The sequence below is a fragment of the Cryptomeria japonica genome, chromosome 9 (genome assembly GCF_030272615.1).
Source record: "Cryptomeria japonica chromosome 9, Sugi_1.0, whole genome shotgun sequence".
In the NCBI taxonomy this organism is placed as follows: domain Eukaryota; kingdom Viridiplantae; phylum Streptophyta; class Pinopsida; order Cupressales; family Cupressaceae; genus Cryptomeria; species Cryptomeria japonica.
Genome location: NC_081413.1, coordinates 339,757,885 through 339,773,559, shown reverse-complemented (window position 1 = coordinate 339,773,559; position 15,675 = coordinate 339,757,885). Strand labels below are relative to the sequence as shown.

The 15,675-nt window shown below is 35.2% G+C and overlaps 1 protein-coding gene across 2 annotated transcripts in view; it reads right to left on the bottom strand.

The window, feature by feature from the left end:
• Positions 1 to 15,280, bottom strand: part of LOC131029717 (tropinone reductase-like 3) — a 112,486-nt gene extending 97,206 nt beyond the window's left edge. The window contains exon 1 of one of the 2 annotated variants that reach the window (XM_057960335.1): positions 14,912 to 15,280. In XM_057960335.1, the coding sequence (XP_057816318.1) occupies positions 14,912 to 15,175 (264 nt within the window). In that variant the 5' untranslated portion in view covers positions 15,176 to 15,280. The remainder of the gene's footprint in view (positions 1 to 14,911) is intronic. The other variant, XM_057960336.2, reaches the window with a different exon arrangement.
• Between the last annotated feature and the right edge of the window lie 395 nt (positions 15,281 to 15,675).

Here is a 15,675-nt window from a genome sequence, read left to right as displayed (position 1 = left end):
ACTCTTCTGCAAGAGTTGCTGGTAAAGGTACACTTGTTTTAAATGATGGTGAGACCAAGGTTGAAAATGTCTTGTGTGTTAAAGGGCTGAAACATAATCTTATAAGTGTTAGCAAGCTATGTGATCAAGGATATAATTTGATATTTAATTCAGATTATTGTGTTATTAGGAAAAATGGAAAGCATGTTGCTGATGCAAGTAGAGCTGCTAATAATCTGTATATTCTTGATGATACTAATGGTGAAAAGTGTTGTTTAAGTCAGCTTGATGAAGCATGGTTGTGGCACAGAAGATTTGAGCATATGAACTTTGATAATCTAATCCAAATCAGCAAGAAGGAAGCAGTAAGAGATATGCCTCATCTTGCCAAACCTTCAGATATTATTTGGAAAGACTGTCAGATGGGCAAACAAACCAAAACTAGTTTCAAATCAAAGGAGTTATCCAGTAGTAAACCTCTATAGCTTGTACACACAGATTTGTGTGGTCCTACTAGGACCACTAGTCTACAAGGTGAGAAATACTTCATGCTTTTAATTGATGACTATAAACGCATGACATGGGTAACTTTTTTAAAAGAGAAATCAGAAGCTTTAGAGAAGTTTAAAGCTTTTAAAGCTCTAGTTGAAACTGAAATGGATTTGAAAATAAAATGTTTACGTTTTAACAATGGAGGTGAATTTACTTCTAATGAGTTTATCAGTTTTTGTGAGAAAAATGGTATAAAAAGACAGTTTTCAGCAGCCAGAACACCTCAACAAAACGGTGTTGTTAGGAGGAAAACAGATCTGTTCAAGAAATGGCTCGAAGTATGATGAATGAGTCAAAGGTTAGAGATACTTTTTGGAAAGAAGCAGTTCATACTACTGTCTACATTCAGAACAGAGGAATAATAAGAGCAAAGCACAATAAAACACCATATAGGCTATGGAAAGGTAAGCCTACCACTGTGAAGTACTGAGTTTTTGGTAGTCCTAGCTATATCAAAAGAGAAGAGGACAGTATAGATAAATTTGATTCTAGGGCAGTTGAAGGTATCTTTTTGGGCTATTCTTCTAAAAGTAAAGCTTACAAATGCTTTAACAAAAGGCTACATAAGATTGTAGAAAGTGTTAATGTAAAAATACATGAGATTACTAACACGTGTGACAAGCATAAAAATGGTGACAGTAGTGCTCAAAAAAATGAAATAGAAGGTGATGTTCAACCTTCCTCTCATACACAAGTTGGAACAGCGAATGGTAATGCAAAGAATACTTCAGAATTTGTTAAACCAGAGGTAATAAACTCTTCTTCTTCAAGTTTTCAACCTGGGACAGCAGATACTAATTCTGAAAATGAGTCTGAAATTAACCATGGTAGGACTATTTCTAAGACTCCTTCTAATTTTGTGCAAAGGAATCATCCAGTTGACCAAATCTTACCTGAAAATAGAACTAGAGCAACTAGAAGGAATGTAAATTATTATGAAGATAATGATATTTCTTCGTTGTCCATGTTTGAACTTAGGTGTTTTGAAGAAGCAGTTGATGGTAAATTTTAGATAGCAGCCATGAAAGAAGAGCTTTGATCAAATACAAAAAAGTGACACATGGGAGCTAGTGCCTAGACCCAAAAATAAAAACGTAATAGGCACAAAATGGATTTATAGGAACAAATTGAATGAAGAAGGCAAGGTGATAAGAAACAAAGCAAAAGCTTGTTTGTAAAGGGTATGCACAGGTGGAAGGTATTGATTTTGATGAAACCTTTGCTCCAGTTGCACGTCTTGAAGCAATTAGAATGTTCTTAGCTTTTGCTTCTTTGAAAGATTTTAAAATCTTTCAAATGGATGTAAAATCTGCTTTTCTTAATGGAACTTTGAATAAAGAAGTGTATATCGAACAGCCTGATGGATTTGTTTTGTCACAGAATCATGATTATATTTGTAAGCTCAAAAAAGCACTTTATGGGCTTAAACAAGCTCTGGGAGCTTGGTATGTCAGGTTGGATAAGTATCTAGAACAAGAAGGTTTCAAAAGAGGAATGGCAGACAACAACCTTTATGTGAAAGAAGAAGGTAAACAAATTTTGGTTGTTGTTGTTTATGTAGATGATCTGATTTTTGGGAGTGATTGTGTAGATATGTGCAAAGTTTTCGATGCTAGTATGAAGAAGGAATTCGAAATGTCTATGCTAGGTGAATTATCCTTCTTTCTTGGTCTACAAATTCTACGATCTGAAAAAGGCATCTTTCTTTCTCAAACCAAGTATATTAGAGAGATGTTGAAGAGGTTCAGAATGGAAGACTGCAATCCGGTGAGTACTCCCATGGTAACAGGATGTAAACTCAGTAAAGATGATGCATCTCCTAATGTATATCAAACTTATTACAAGTCTATGGTAAGTAGCTTGTTATATGTTACAGCTACTAGACCTGACATTATGCAGGCAGTTGATTATGTAGCTAGGTTTCAGGCTACACCAAAAGACACTCATGTTCAAGCTGTAAAGAGGATATTCAAATATCTTAAGGCTACAATGGATTTTGGTTTATGGTATCCTAGAAGTAAAGATTTTACACTAAAAACTTTTACTGATGCAGATTGGGAAAGTTCAGTAGATAACAGAAAAAGCACAAGTGGTGGTGCTTTCTTTCTTGGAAGTTGTTTAGTTTCTTGGTTAAGTAAAAAACAGCCTTCTATTTCTTTATCCACTACAGAAGCGGAATATATTGCAGCTGTTTCATGTTGTACACAGGTTTTGTGGATGAAGCAAACACTGCAAGATATTAAGGTAGAGTATGATCATCATATCTCTATTTTTTGTGATGATATGAGTTCTATCAGTATTTCAAAAAATCCAGTTTTGCACTCTAGGACTAAGCATATTCCCATTTAATATCATTTTTTTAGAGAGCAAGTTACTAATCAGCAAGTCAAGTTGGAATTTGTGTCTTCTAAAGAATAGGTTGCAGATGTGTTCACTAAGCCTCTACCAAAGGATATATTTGAATCTTCGCGACAAAAGTTGGGGGTGATTTCACCTCCTCATTAATTTGCAGTTCGATTCAATCATTCATGTCAAAGGGGGAGTAGTGTGACAGGAGGAGCTTTGTAGTTCAGATTGTTTCAAAGTTTCAGTTCTTTTTGGTTCAAAAAGTTCAATTTGGGTTGCCATCAATGACAAAGGAGGAGATTGTTGAGTATATTGTCATTGATGTCAAGAATGGTTCTGTGTTAAAGGGTTGTGCTGCTTAATGAGCTTGTTGAGCTCTCTGCCTGTATGTTTTCTCCAGCTGTTCTTTTGTCTTGCTGGAAGTGTCTCATCATATACACATCGTATTTGATGTCTTGTTGGAAATAACTCTTCAACTCATCATATGTGTTGAATGCAGATTTAGAGTGATTATGTGTAATCTATGTTGAGCAATAAAAAGTCTCAATCACTTGCAGCATGATGATATCATCTCAGATTTATCTCTCTATTTTAACTCTTTTGAAAGATTGACGTTGTGTGAAGTAAAAATATATGTGCATTCTCGGGTCTCTTTTTCTTTAAAAATCTTAGAAATTCAGAGGTCGGTGCTTCTGTTAGATAAGGTTGATGCCTTTGTAAGTTTTGTAAGCTGACGTTGGTGCCTCTGTTTTTGTAGAGTTGGAGCTCTTATTTGTGTATGGGTTGGTGCCCTTGATTATAAATGAAAGTTTTAATGCTGTGGTTTTTTACCCGAGAGGGTTTTCCACGAGAAAAACCTTGTGTTATAAGTTTGTTTACTTTATCTTTTATCTGATCTTGTCTGTTCAAAGTTTCTAAAATACTGATTCACACCCCCCACCCCCTCTCAATATTTTTGGTTTTGTTTTCACAATATTTGTTAAAGCCCCATATTGCTTAATGCCGTTGGTTACAATTGCCTAGAGCCTTTAGTTACATGCTTGAGACTTAGCTTTCTAACTATATTGTGACAACTTCAGAAAGTATTTTGTGGGAGCATTAGGATTCATCCAATTAAGTAATAATCCAGTACACTCTACTTTTGGATGAAGTTCAATAAATTGCTATTCTCATCTTTTCAACTGAAGATATGGATTGAGAATCTTGAAAGTTCATATCTATGGAAGTTATGTTCCAACAATCACTTATTTCTAAAGAATCTACTTCAATACTGTCTTCAATCATTTAAGACATCATGTTTGCCAAAAGAAGGAGAAGACCAAGAAAAAGTTGAAAAGGCTTAGCAATTCTCCAACACAGAGCTTTTACAATTGCTTTGGGAGCAAAGAAATTCAAGGAGGAGATTATTATGAACCTTGAAGATGGTGCCTTTGTGTTAAGCATCAATATTTCTATTTAGCTCGGCAAGAGTAATCCACTTGTGCAGAAACACTATGTTATCAACTTCTATAGGGGGACCCCCAAGGTTCCGATCTGGTTCCTTGTGGGTTCAGACAAGATCTGGCCCACAACCTGTGAGTTTGGCGCTGCAAACCCAGGATGAATTTTGAGGATTTTGAAGGGACCATGAAGAATTTGACCGAAATGTTAATTATTTTTTCTTTTTTAAAGTGTTTTTTTTTGCCAAAAGGAAAATCTGACCCTGCCAACCCTAATTTGACCTCTTAAAAGACCAAAAAGGTAAAACCTATTTCATTTTTGCACAATAGAATGAAAAACAAAACTTCTTTGCTCCATTGTTGAAATTTGTTTTTTGCTTGCCATAAATTGAAAAGATAGGGAAGTGCAGAGAAATTTTGACAAGGGAATTATACCATGTTGTGAATTCCATGTGAATTGATTTGATGTGTTTTCAACCTTTCCTCTCTGTTGGTTTGGATTGGTAATTCTGAAATGACTAGCATGTAGCAGACATTTTTTCAAGGCTTTGTGGATTTAAAATTTAATATGCAATGGTGAGAGTAAACAAGTCTTTCATTTGGATGAATTATTAATGTCCATTTAGTGCTGAAACATTGTTGTCCTATTCACAAATTTATATGATTATTTTTAATTATTTAATATTGATCCTTTGGTTTAACTTTATATTATAGCCAGCTAATTCTAAGTTAACAGTTCAAGTTGGGGTATGGAGTTTCAAAGGGGTATGCCAATATACCAAAAAACAATTGAGAGTTGGGTTTGTTTTGACTATTTGAACTAAAACTTTAATATACATCATGACAGTCGAGTTGACTATTAATATAGTGGTGTATTTTGCTATGTTACACCACTATTAGCATAGTGGTGATTTTGAACTTAACTCTACTGCTGCATATATGTATATATTTTTTATTTTTGTATGTTTTTGTACTAACAAACCTAAAACCCAAAAAAAAAAAATTGATTGAACCTGTGAACCCAAACAAGGACCAGCAACTTAGGTTTTTAGCATAACCCATGTAAACTTTGCAGGCGTAGTGTAAGGATTTTTATGTTATTTGCTTGATTTGAAGGTTCTTTAAGTTTTTTTAAATTCAATCTATTTATACCTAGGTGGTCATGATTGACTTAAGGTTAGAGAAGTAGTCTAAGTATTTGAAAACCGTATATCTTGGATTCAGTCATTTGTTCAGGCTTAGGATGTTAGGCTTGTAAGTCTAATCTGAACACATGATCAAATAAGGTTATGCTTTCCTTTGATCAGGTTATTGCATATAAAAAATGTTATTGAGTGTGACTAAGCCCAAAGAGGTGATCAAAGGAAAAGATAATACATTTAGTCGGTTCTTGATCAGGTGTTTGTGGATAAGCTTAGCTGGTCACAACCTTATAGTCTGAATACCCATTTGGTAAGTGGTGACCAGTTGACCAACTGTTCAGATGTTTGCCTAACCAGACCAGCCTGTATTTCAATTAAGTCCAAACAGCCAAACGAAGGAGAAAAGACAAAGGTGTGGTAGCCCTCTGAATGACTTGGAAAATTGACACCATAGATCTCTCTGACCTGATGGCTTAGGGCAATTCATTAAATTTCTTTGATCATTCATTCAATTATATGAAAAGGTGGATCACTACCCAATGAGCGAATGAACAACAACAGTTGATATAATCTGATCAGATGGTTCAAATTATCTTACAATCCCTATGGCCCCTACAAGAAGCTGTTGACTCTTTCGATCAGGTATTTGTGGTTGTGAAATTGAAAGGAAAAAACTTATCTGGAACAAGAGATCAAAGTGAAGAACAATTTCCCCTAATTGGGTTACCTATATGATAAATTGTCACATCTCATATTTTTAGCTTAATTAAATTAATGAAATTAACTTTATTTTGATATTAATTAGTTATCCTTGATTTATCTAAAATGATTAATTATGTTAGAAATAATGTTGTATTTAAAATGCAAATGAAAAGATGATGATCAAATTATGATATTATGATTTTTCAACCATGTACATATTTCGGTTATGATTTTAGGAACTAATCTATTGATGTGCGAATGAGTGTGATTGAGCATAGGTTGAGTCTAAGACGGGAACAAGGTTGACGAGAGGAGTCTAGCCATTTGGAAAAGGATGGACATGATAGATACCTATCACACGCACCACATAGTTTCATAGAGTAATTGCATTTGAATGGTATAATGGATGTTTTCTGAATGATTGATGATGCTTATATATAATCGTTATTGCGTTGCGTTAGTTAATATAAAAAATGAAATTAAATCTGCATACCTTGTTTGAAACTATGTATTCACACATGTATACCTTTGTTTTGATGTCAACAACATATCGACTCTCTTTGGATATGGAAATTGTTATTTTGATTACGTTGACATATTCATGCTTCATATATGCACATACTTGAGAAATGAATGCTTGATATCAATGAATAATAATTCCTTCTTTGAATATACACTTGTAATGTACATATGTATATATGGCTATATCAATATACATATACATAAATAGATGTATATATGTATAGACACACACTTGACCCATAGGAGTCCCAATGTTTATATAATTACTAAGTCACAATATAGCTTAGAAGCTGATATGAATTGAAAACACATGCTCGCTTCATAGCATAAATAATATGCAATCAAAATCAAAACATGGTATTAACCAAAGTTTGAAAACTCGGTCTTGGCACAGACTCGGTAACCCAAAATAAGACTCGGACTCGAGACTTGACACAGACCCAGCAAAAAACTCAGCTAGGACTTGGCAAAAAAGAAAACAGTACTTTTACCATAAAAAAAATAATAATTCATTTAGAGAACATGAAAGTCTAATTTGACTATAAATTTGTCATAATTCAAACATTACACATGTCATATGATCTTCAAACACTCAATATTTGAAATTTCATAATTCATACTCATAGTTTTGAACATTCAAATGTATAACAGCATCATAAATTTAAAATTGTTTGCTTATAATGACATGTCAAAATGAGAAAAACAACCAAAGACAAGCTACATCTTCCTCTTTCCCCTTCTAATGTAACTCAATTTGTCAGGCATCGAACTAAAAGGTGTTACAATATAAAAATGATGATGAATTGTTTCTTCACCATTGTCTTTTTGGATCTCAAATGCTCCTCTTCCCCTCTCCTTTCCTATTTTAGTGTTCAGCCCTGTTTTGGTCAAGATTAGACAAAAAAAAGTGAAGGAAAAGTCACTTTTTTTTATGTTTTTTTTACCTCCCTAGCAGCACCCAAGTGGACCCAAGAGTCCATGCCCAAAACTCGGGAGTCAAAGTCTGGGACTAAAAGAGTCCTGGGGGGAGACTCAGATGAGTACTCCCCAGCACTCTTTCAGACTCGCCTCGGGAGTCAATGGCAAGTGGACTCGGCTAGAGATAGGACTCGGGAGTTTGGAGAATTCTGGAGAGTACTCCCCAGCACTCTTTCAGACTCGCCTCGGGAGTCAATGGCAAGTGGACTCGGCTAGAGATAGGACTCGGGAGTTTGGCGAATTCTGGAGAGTCCTCAAACTATGGTATTAACCTTAGCACTGAAATAATGTGCTATGGAACCAAAAATATGGCATTATATTTTCGCACGTTATTACCAAAATTATATGTGTTTTAATGGGGCACAACCACATCCCATCGTGACTGACTTTATCTGCAGCCTTTGTAAACTGATATTGCAAGCCATAAAGCAGCGAGCCAATAGGCTCAAGCTGCTGCCTGTCATTTGCCAAAACTCTACCAATGAGATGATAGATATTTGATAACCATTTCTATTACTATTTCGAGGGTAACACCTTGCTAAAGGCAACCCACTTTATCTGCAAAAACATAACTCAAAAAAATATTATTCTCCCAACTCCGCCATATGTGTACCATTTTTGGCATTGACCAGGTGAAAAATATTAACATAGCTATGAGAACAACAACATTGCTGAAACATATTGGAACAGAGAATTTTCTTCTGAGTCAAAAACGTATACCAAAAATGCATGAGTTATCACAGTTGGAATAGCAATTGGGTTTTCAAAATAGTGAATCAATAGGCATAGGGAATATAAAAGGACTATCATTACAAGATAAGGTTTCTGGAAGTAGGAACATAGAAGAACCAGTCCAATTTGTAGGTTTGGGCTAAAAAACTTTCATCAACATTTGATCAAACCTACACTGAGTTTTCACCGCAAACAACCGTATTTATCCAAGTAGGGTTAATTCCTTGTTCCATTTTAAATGTTTATGTGTAAATCTGGTTTTATGATCTAAATGTTATCTCTGTCTAATAGGCATAGTTCTTATGCTGAAATAAACTTAAAAATATATACAAAAATGTACTTCATTATTTATATATACATATTTGCGTATACTTTTAAACAATTAGATACTGAAACAAATCTGAGAAATAAGAATGTAGATTAATCAATGTTCAGGGAGATTACAGCTACTCTGAAAGTTAGAAATCTAAAATATAATTCTTCTTCATTATAGAAAAGCTATACAGAAGAAAAAAATAGATCACACAATGAAACAAAGAACAAAGTTTATCTTCTGTGTAAACTGAAATTATGCACATTAGCTGGTTAGTCTCAACTGAAATTCTATTTTCAGCTTCTCTGTAACCTGATAGCTAACCATTATTATAGTTACAAACAAACAAAAAACCAAAAAGATAAAGCATATTAGACAGCTTCATTTCATGTATTTTGACTACAACTAAATCTGATTGCTCTGTCATTGTTATCATTACTGATATTATTTGTTTAATTAAGAACGTATGCACATATATATGTATATCATATATATATACACGTCACACCTTCTTAAAATACGTTATTATTTTTAAAATGAAATCTGCAATATGTATTATCAGGCATATAAACAACCATGTAGTGAAACGTATCAGTAATTGCCTATAAACAGTCATGTAGTGAAATGCATCAGTAATTGCGTATTAACAGCCATGTAGAGAAATGTATTAGTATTTGCATATAAACAGCCATGTGGTGAAATGTATTAGCATTTGCATATAAACAGCCATGTAGTGATGTATCCATAATTGCATACAAACAACCATGTAGTTAAATGTATCAATACTTTGCATATAAACTGTTGATTTTAGGTAATCAGATGTTAATCTAGTTACCTAAGTTATAAACGAATTGAGAATAAGCAGAAATAACAATAAGAACACACAACACAAGACACCAATACCCTGGGAAAACCTCCCTCTTGGAGGAAAAACCCAGCATGAAAGATTCAGATCAGATTCTTGATTATGAGCAGATTACATGAATCAGATTAATTATCTGATTTGGTTGCCAATCTAGGGCAGACTGAACCTAGCATATGCAGTTGTAGTGTGTCTTCAGGGAAAGCAGAATATCGACATCAATTGAAGAGGGAGGTCACTGAAGTATAGTGCATCACCTTGCCCAGCAAGTTGTCCAATGGATTCGCTCTCTTAGATGCCTGATTCGCTGACTGTTCTTGCATAAGACTGATCGCACTTCATAAAAGGATTATTGTTGAGTAGAATGAATCTTGTTTATATACAAGATTCATGATTAAGTCTTCTAAGTCGGCCTTACTAATTTCCTTTATTTTACATATTTCAATTTGCACTTTGGCGCCCAATTTGGGGCCTACATAACTTGCAACTTGTGACATGTTTCCTGTTCGGGGCCCAACCCTATGAATTGCTTAACCACACGTTACATTTAGGTGTGTGTTTCACACGTTTCATGTGGAGGAATACATAATGTGTTGCGTGTGAACATTTATGAGTCCACACGTTAGGAAATGGTCCTTCACATGATACAACATATGGTTATTGGGCCCACCCATTACAAATGAACAATACATAACTAATTCACATGCCACATGGTAAGAATGGGTCCAGCCCTATTACTTAAGTTGAATTCTAATGTTGCCTTCAGCAATCAGAATTTAACTTTTATTTTTCTACCTAGTTACAAAAACCAACACTCCCTCTTAACTAGGGAAGAAAATAAATACATAATCAGAATCTTTCAACCAGATTACATGATTAGGGCCCAGCGCTAAGTGATACATACAATATGCAATTTGAACACAAGTTTACACAATATGGACCTTTCCATGAAATTCCTCTTGCAATGCCTGCAAAGGATGAATCCAAAACTTCATAGCTTCACACTTTCCCGGGACCTGCATATATCATCAGATTTTCATGATCTTTCATCATGCACATCCACAAAGGAAGAAAGAGACCTTTCCTTATGCATTCCTGCAAGAATGAATACTTAGATATATACATAGACATACAACATGAATCATGCACAACCGCAAAGGATACAATAAGCTTCTCCACTGAGAAGAACGACATGCCACACTGCAGAGGGTGAACACACCTTGCACTGCACAGAGGGTGAGAAAGAATTACCACCTTGCACTCCGCAAAGGGTGGACTCACCTTGCACTCCGTAGAGGGTGAGAAAGAACTACCACCTTGCACTCCGCAGAGGGTGGATGATACACCCAGTGTATCATAGAATAAAACAAGAACACCCATTAGTTTCAACATAATATATGATAGAAGAAAGGAAATAACTTTGCTATAATCAAGTAGAGATCATACATTAGACATATTCTATTAAATCCATCATCAGAGCTGAAACACAAAGTTTAGAAAACCAGCAATAAGATTTACTGAAATAAGGTATGAGACTCCCTCTAAAACCCTATCTTGATGATAAATCCACAACAAATTTCCTGACTTAAAGTTGGAACCAATCCTAAATCTAAAATAGAATTTATCAAATTTGTATCCTTAACAAGGAGAAAGTTTGAAAGTTTGAGTAGACTTTCAAATCTAGATCCGATGGCATGAGCTGAAGAGGGCCTTCTTGGATCATGCTTGTAAACCTAATAATTTTCCTTCTAGAGCAGTTGTAAGGATTAGTTTCCAATACATCATTACTGAAATAAAACAACAAGATCAGAAGTTTTAACTTAAGGATGGATCAACAAACCAATAGATCAAAAGAGAAAATCTTCACGATTGTGTGGATTTGATACTTCATTTATGTTTGCATCTTCTTGCTCGTCTTGAGTTTGACAGTCCCTTGCAAAGTGGCCAAGCTTGTTGCATCAGAAGCATCGGATGTGAGATAAGTCTCTTGGTCTCTTCCTTGAATGAGGGGTAGAAGAGCTGAAATCTCTATTTCTCTTGAGATCATTCTTCTTCCAATGGCTGCCTTCCTTCTTAGCCAAGAGGACATGTTGCTCATCATAAGGGTTCTTAATTTTTCCTTTCACAGACAGCCGAGACTCTTCTTGAATGCAATCTCCCATTAATTGATCAAACTTAGGAAGCTCAACTCTGGCACTGATTCCTTGAACAAACGGTTCCCAAGAGGGAGGAAGACCATTTAGGGCAGTCATAGATAAGTCACTGTCTTCAACGCTCTTCCCAACGGTAGCAAGCTGATCTCTTAGCTCAGAAATTCTCATGAAGTAAGTAGCAACAGGTTCTTCTTTCTCTAATTTGATGTGAAAGAGTTGATTCCTTAAAGCAAGTATGTAGTTGGTATTGTTGACTTCGTACATCTTTTCCAATGTGGTGAACATCTCCCTAGCAGTCTTCTTCATGTAGATAGATGGCACCAAGTGATTTTTGACGGAGTCTATTATTATCCTTTGAGCTTGGAAGTCCTTCTTCTTCCAATCTTCTTTCTCACTTTCATCCTTAGGTTCCTTAGCATTCTTGCCAACATATTCAGCAAGACCATTCAATGCCATCATTATCCTGACCTTCCAAGAAGAGTAATTTGTGTGACCTTCCAACCTATCTTCAGCCCTGATATAAGAAGCCATGAGGACTAAACCTTTGAACAGCAGGTTAGATAGGAGCACAAATCTGATCACAACCTCTATACAAACCCAGAGCTCTGATATCATGTTGATTTTAGGTAATCAGATGTTAATCTAGTTACCTAAAGTTATAAACCGATTGAGAATAAGCAGAAATAACAATAAGAACACACAACACAAGACACAAGTACCCTGGGAAAACCTCCCTCTTGGAGGAAAAACCCAGCATGAAAGATTCAGATAAGATTCTTAATTATGAGCACATTACATGAATCGGATTACTTATCTGATTTGGTTGCCAATCTAGGGCAGACTGAACCTAGCATATGCAGTTGTAGTGTGTCTTTAGGGAGAGCAGAATATCGACATCAATTGAAGAGGGAGGTCACTTAAGTATAGTGCATCACCTTGCCCAGCAAGTTGTCCAATGGATTCGCTCTCTTAGATGCCTGATTCACTGACTGTTCTTGCATAAGACTGATCGCACTTCATAAAAGGATTATTGTTGAGTAGAATGAATATTGTTTATATACAAGATTCATGTTTAAGTCTTCTAAGTCGGCCTTACTAATTTCCTTTATTTTACATATTTCAATTTGCACTTTGGCGCCCAATTTGGGGCCTACATAACTTGCAACTTGTGACACGTTTCCTGTTTGGGGCCCAGCCCTATGAATTGCTTAACTACACGTTACATTTAGGTGTGTGTTTCACACGTTTCATGTGGAGGAATACATAATGTGTTGCGTGTGAACATTTATGGGTCCACACGTTAGGAAATGGTCCTTCACATGATACAACGTATGGTTATTGGGCCCAGCCCATTACAAATGAACAATACATAACTAATTCACACACCACATAGTAAGAATGGGTCCAGCCCTATTACTTAAGTTGAATTCTAATGTTGCCTTCGGCAATCAGAATTCAACTTTTATTTTTCTACCTAGTTACAAAAACCAACATAAACAGCCATGTAGAGAAATGTATTAATATCTTGCACGCTCATAATATAACCTCATCATAGGAAAAGATGCATTAACATGAAGAAAGAATGGATTAAATAGGTTCATTGGCATATGTATGACTGACTGCATTATGTGTAAAATAAGCTAAGTTTCTGAGAAGGAGTACCGAAGATGGGTAAACAATGGAGGATGATCCTCTTTCTGAGAAAATCCGGATTTAAAAGTGATTTGGCCAAAGGCTAGTTCATTGAAATAGATGAATTGCCTAACAAATTTCTTAATACATTTTTCTACCATATTTTGATAATAGGACATTGCATTATCATATATTAGATGTGCATGTAAATATATCAAGTTGCACCATAGTTTCCATCCTACCATTATTTCCAAGTAGCTAGCCTCTTTGTGTAGGGCCAGTGGTTCTTCATGTCATGAAGAACTCCGAAGAAGCATAATTGCACTTTGTGGTTGGGCAAGAAAGCACTTGGACCATGTTCCCATCCTCGGCTTGCAAATGATTTTGTGTTTGATGGTGATCAAGGACAATTGTTACATTTGTATTTATTGTTATTGTATTGATATTCTCTTGGCAAGAGAGCCATCATTGTAATCATGTAATTCCAATATGTATATCATATGTATATGTGCTTTTGCCTAGATTAAGCACTAGAACTCTAAATTATATTCATTATTTATTAAATTATGGAATTATTACTCAAATGGTTAATTTGATGATGTGTTAAATGAGAAATTAATTTTTTTGGCGAGATATTATGCCCTTCCATAAATGAGCCTAGCTCTTTATCTTCCAATACCCATTAGATTAGCAAAGATGAAAGAGGACCGTTAATCTCCATGTTTGCCTATGGTATAGTATGCGGTGAAGGTAATCAAATGTGAACAGCGGCAGTGACACTAGGGTTTAAAAAGCAATTGCTTTGTAGATCATGAAAGATGGGAGGCACATGGACATTGAACGAGGATCTTCTACTGCCAAAAAAAAATTGCCAATTTTCTGTGGTAGAAAAAGAAGTTTTTCCCTTCGCAAGTCGATCAAACCAAGCCAACAAAAGTAGTGGAAGGTTGATTCGCTCAGAGCTCAACAAATCAGACAGTAATTCAAATTACGGTATACACTAAGGATGTATTAAAAAATGCACGGAATAAGTTTTACCTTTAATGTGTATAAAGTTATGAAATAAATTGTTGAATGGAATAAGAGAGCTTAGGAATTGAATAACTGGCAAAACCAACAAGCAGCACTTAGAGAAAACACAGGAAAGGATTAATTTGTTATATATAAAGGTTAAAAGTAAACGCGATTTTCTAGTTACCATATCAACGAAGAAATAGGGGGTAATCAGAAATGGGGGTATATGTTGTTGGTTGGGAATTCTGTTGTTTGCAGAGCGTCCGGTTTAATTCAATAATTTTTGAGAAAATAAATCAAATCAAACCCAATCCCAACCCTTGTCAATCGTAAAAAATCACCTCGAACAAAATTGTGAAACTGTAGGGTTGTCTGAGGCTGGTATAGTTGTAGCATTTTGTGCAATAAAATTATGGTTACGATCATGTACAATTAAAAGTAACACTAATTGCATGTAAGATAAAGGGGGAAAAAGTTCGAGATTACAGGATGATGCATCATCAGGACGAAAAGATGAAATTTGGAAAGAGAAAAAAAAGAGTTACATCTAAAGTGGACTGGATGAGCCGTTTCCTTTGTTGTGCGTCGGATACATGGCACGGGACGCCGAGAACATCGGTAATGCCATGATCTGCGAGCTGTTGAACGGCGTTGTCGACATTGGTGGGCTTGCGAGAGGAGACAACAACAGAGGCGCCCTCCATCCCCAGGCGAAGTGCAATGGCAAAGCCTATCCCCTGCGTCGACGCCGTCACCACCGCCACCTTCCCTGAGAATCTCTTCATCGTGCTGCTGCTGCTCAATACCATTGTTTGCCCTGCTCTCCGTCAACTCATTTTACTTAAGAAATTTAAACCAAGCAATATCGACAAAAAAATAAAATTACATGATTAACTTCAGCTATGAAAAAAAAAAATAGAAATAAAATTTTATATATATATATATATATGGCAAAAATTAAATAGAAAATGTCGATGTTTTTAATGCTTAGTGGGTAAGAGTGATGTCGATGTTTTTAATGCATATTTGGTAGAGTGCAAATAAATAGTATTCATTTCAAATACGATGAAGAGAGAATAAATTGTTACGAGAAGAGAATATATTGTTATCTATATTGGGTTGAATAAAGTTCAAATTTTATTATATTATAGAATTCTTAATGTAATATTATGATATTTGAATTAGTTATATGAATAATTTATAATTAAATTATATTATATCTAAGAATAAGTTGAGAGATATTCTTTTTGAAGCATCTATCATATTAAGTATAATTGTCTCAAGAAGGATATCTCTTAGCTTATTCTAT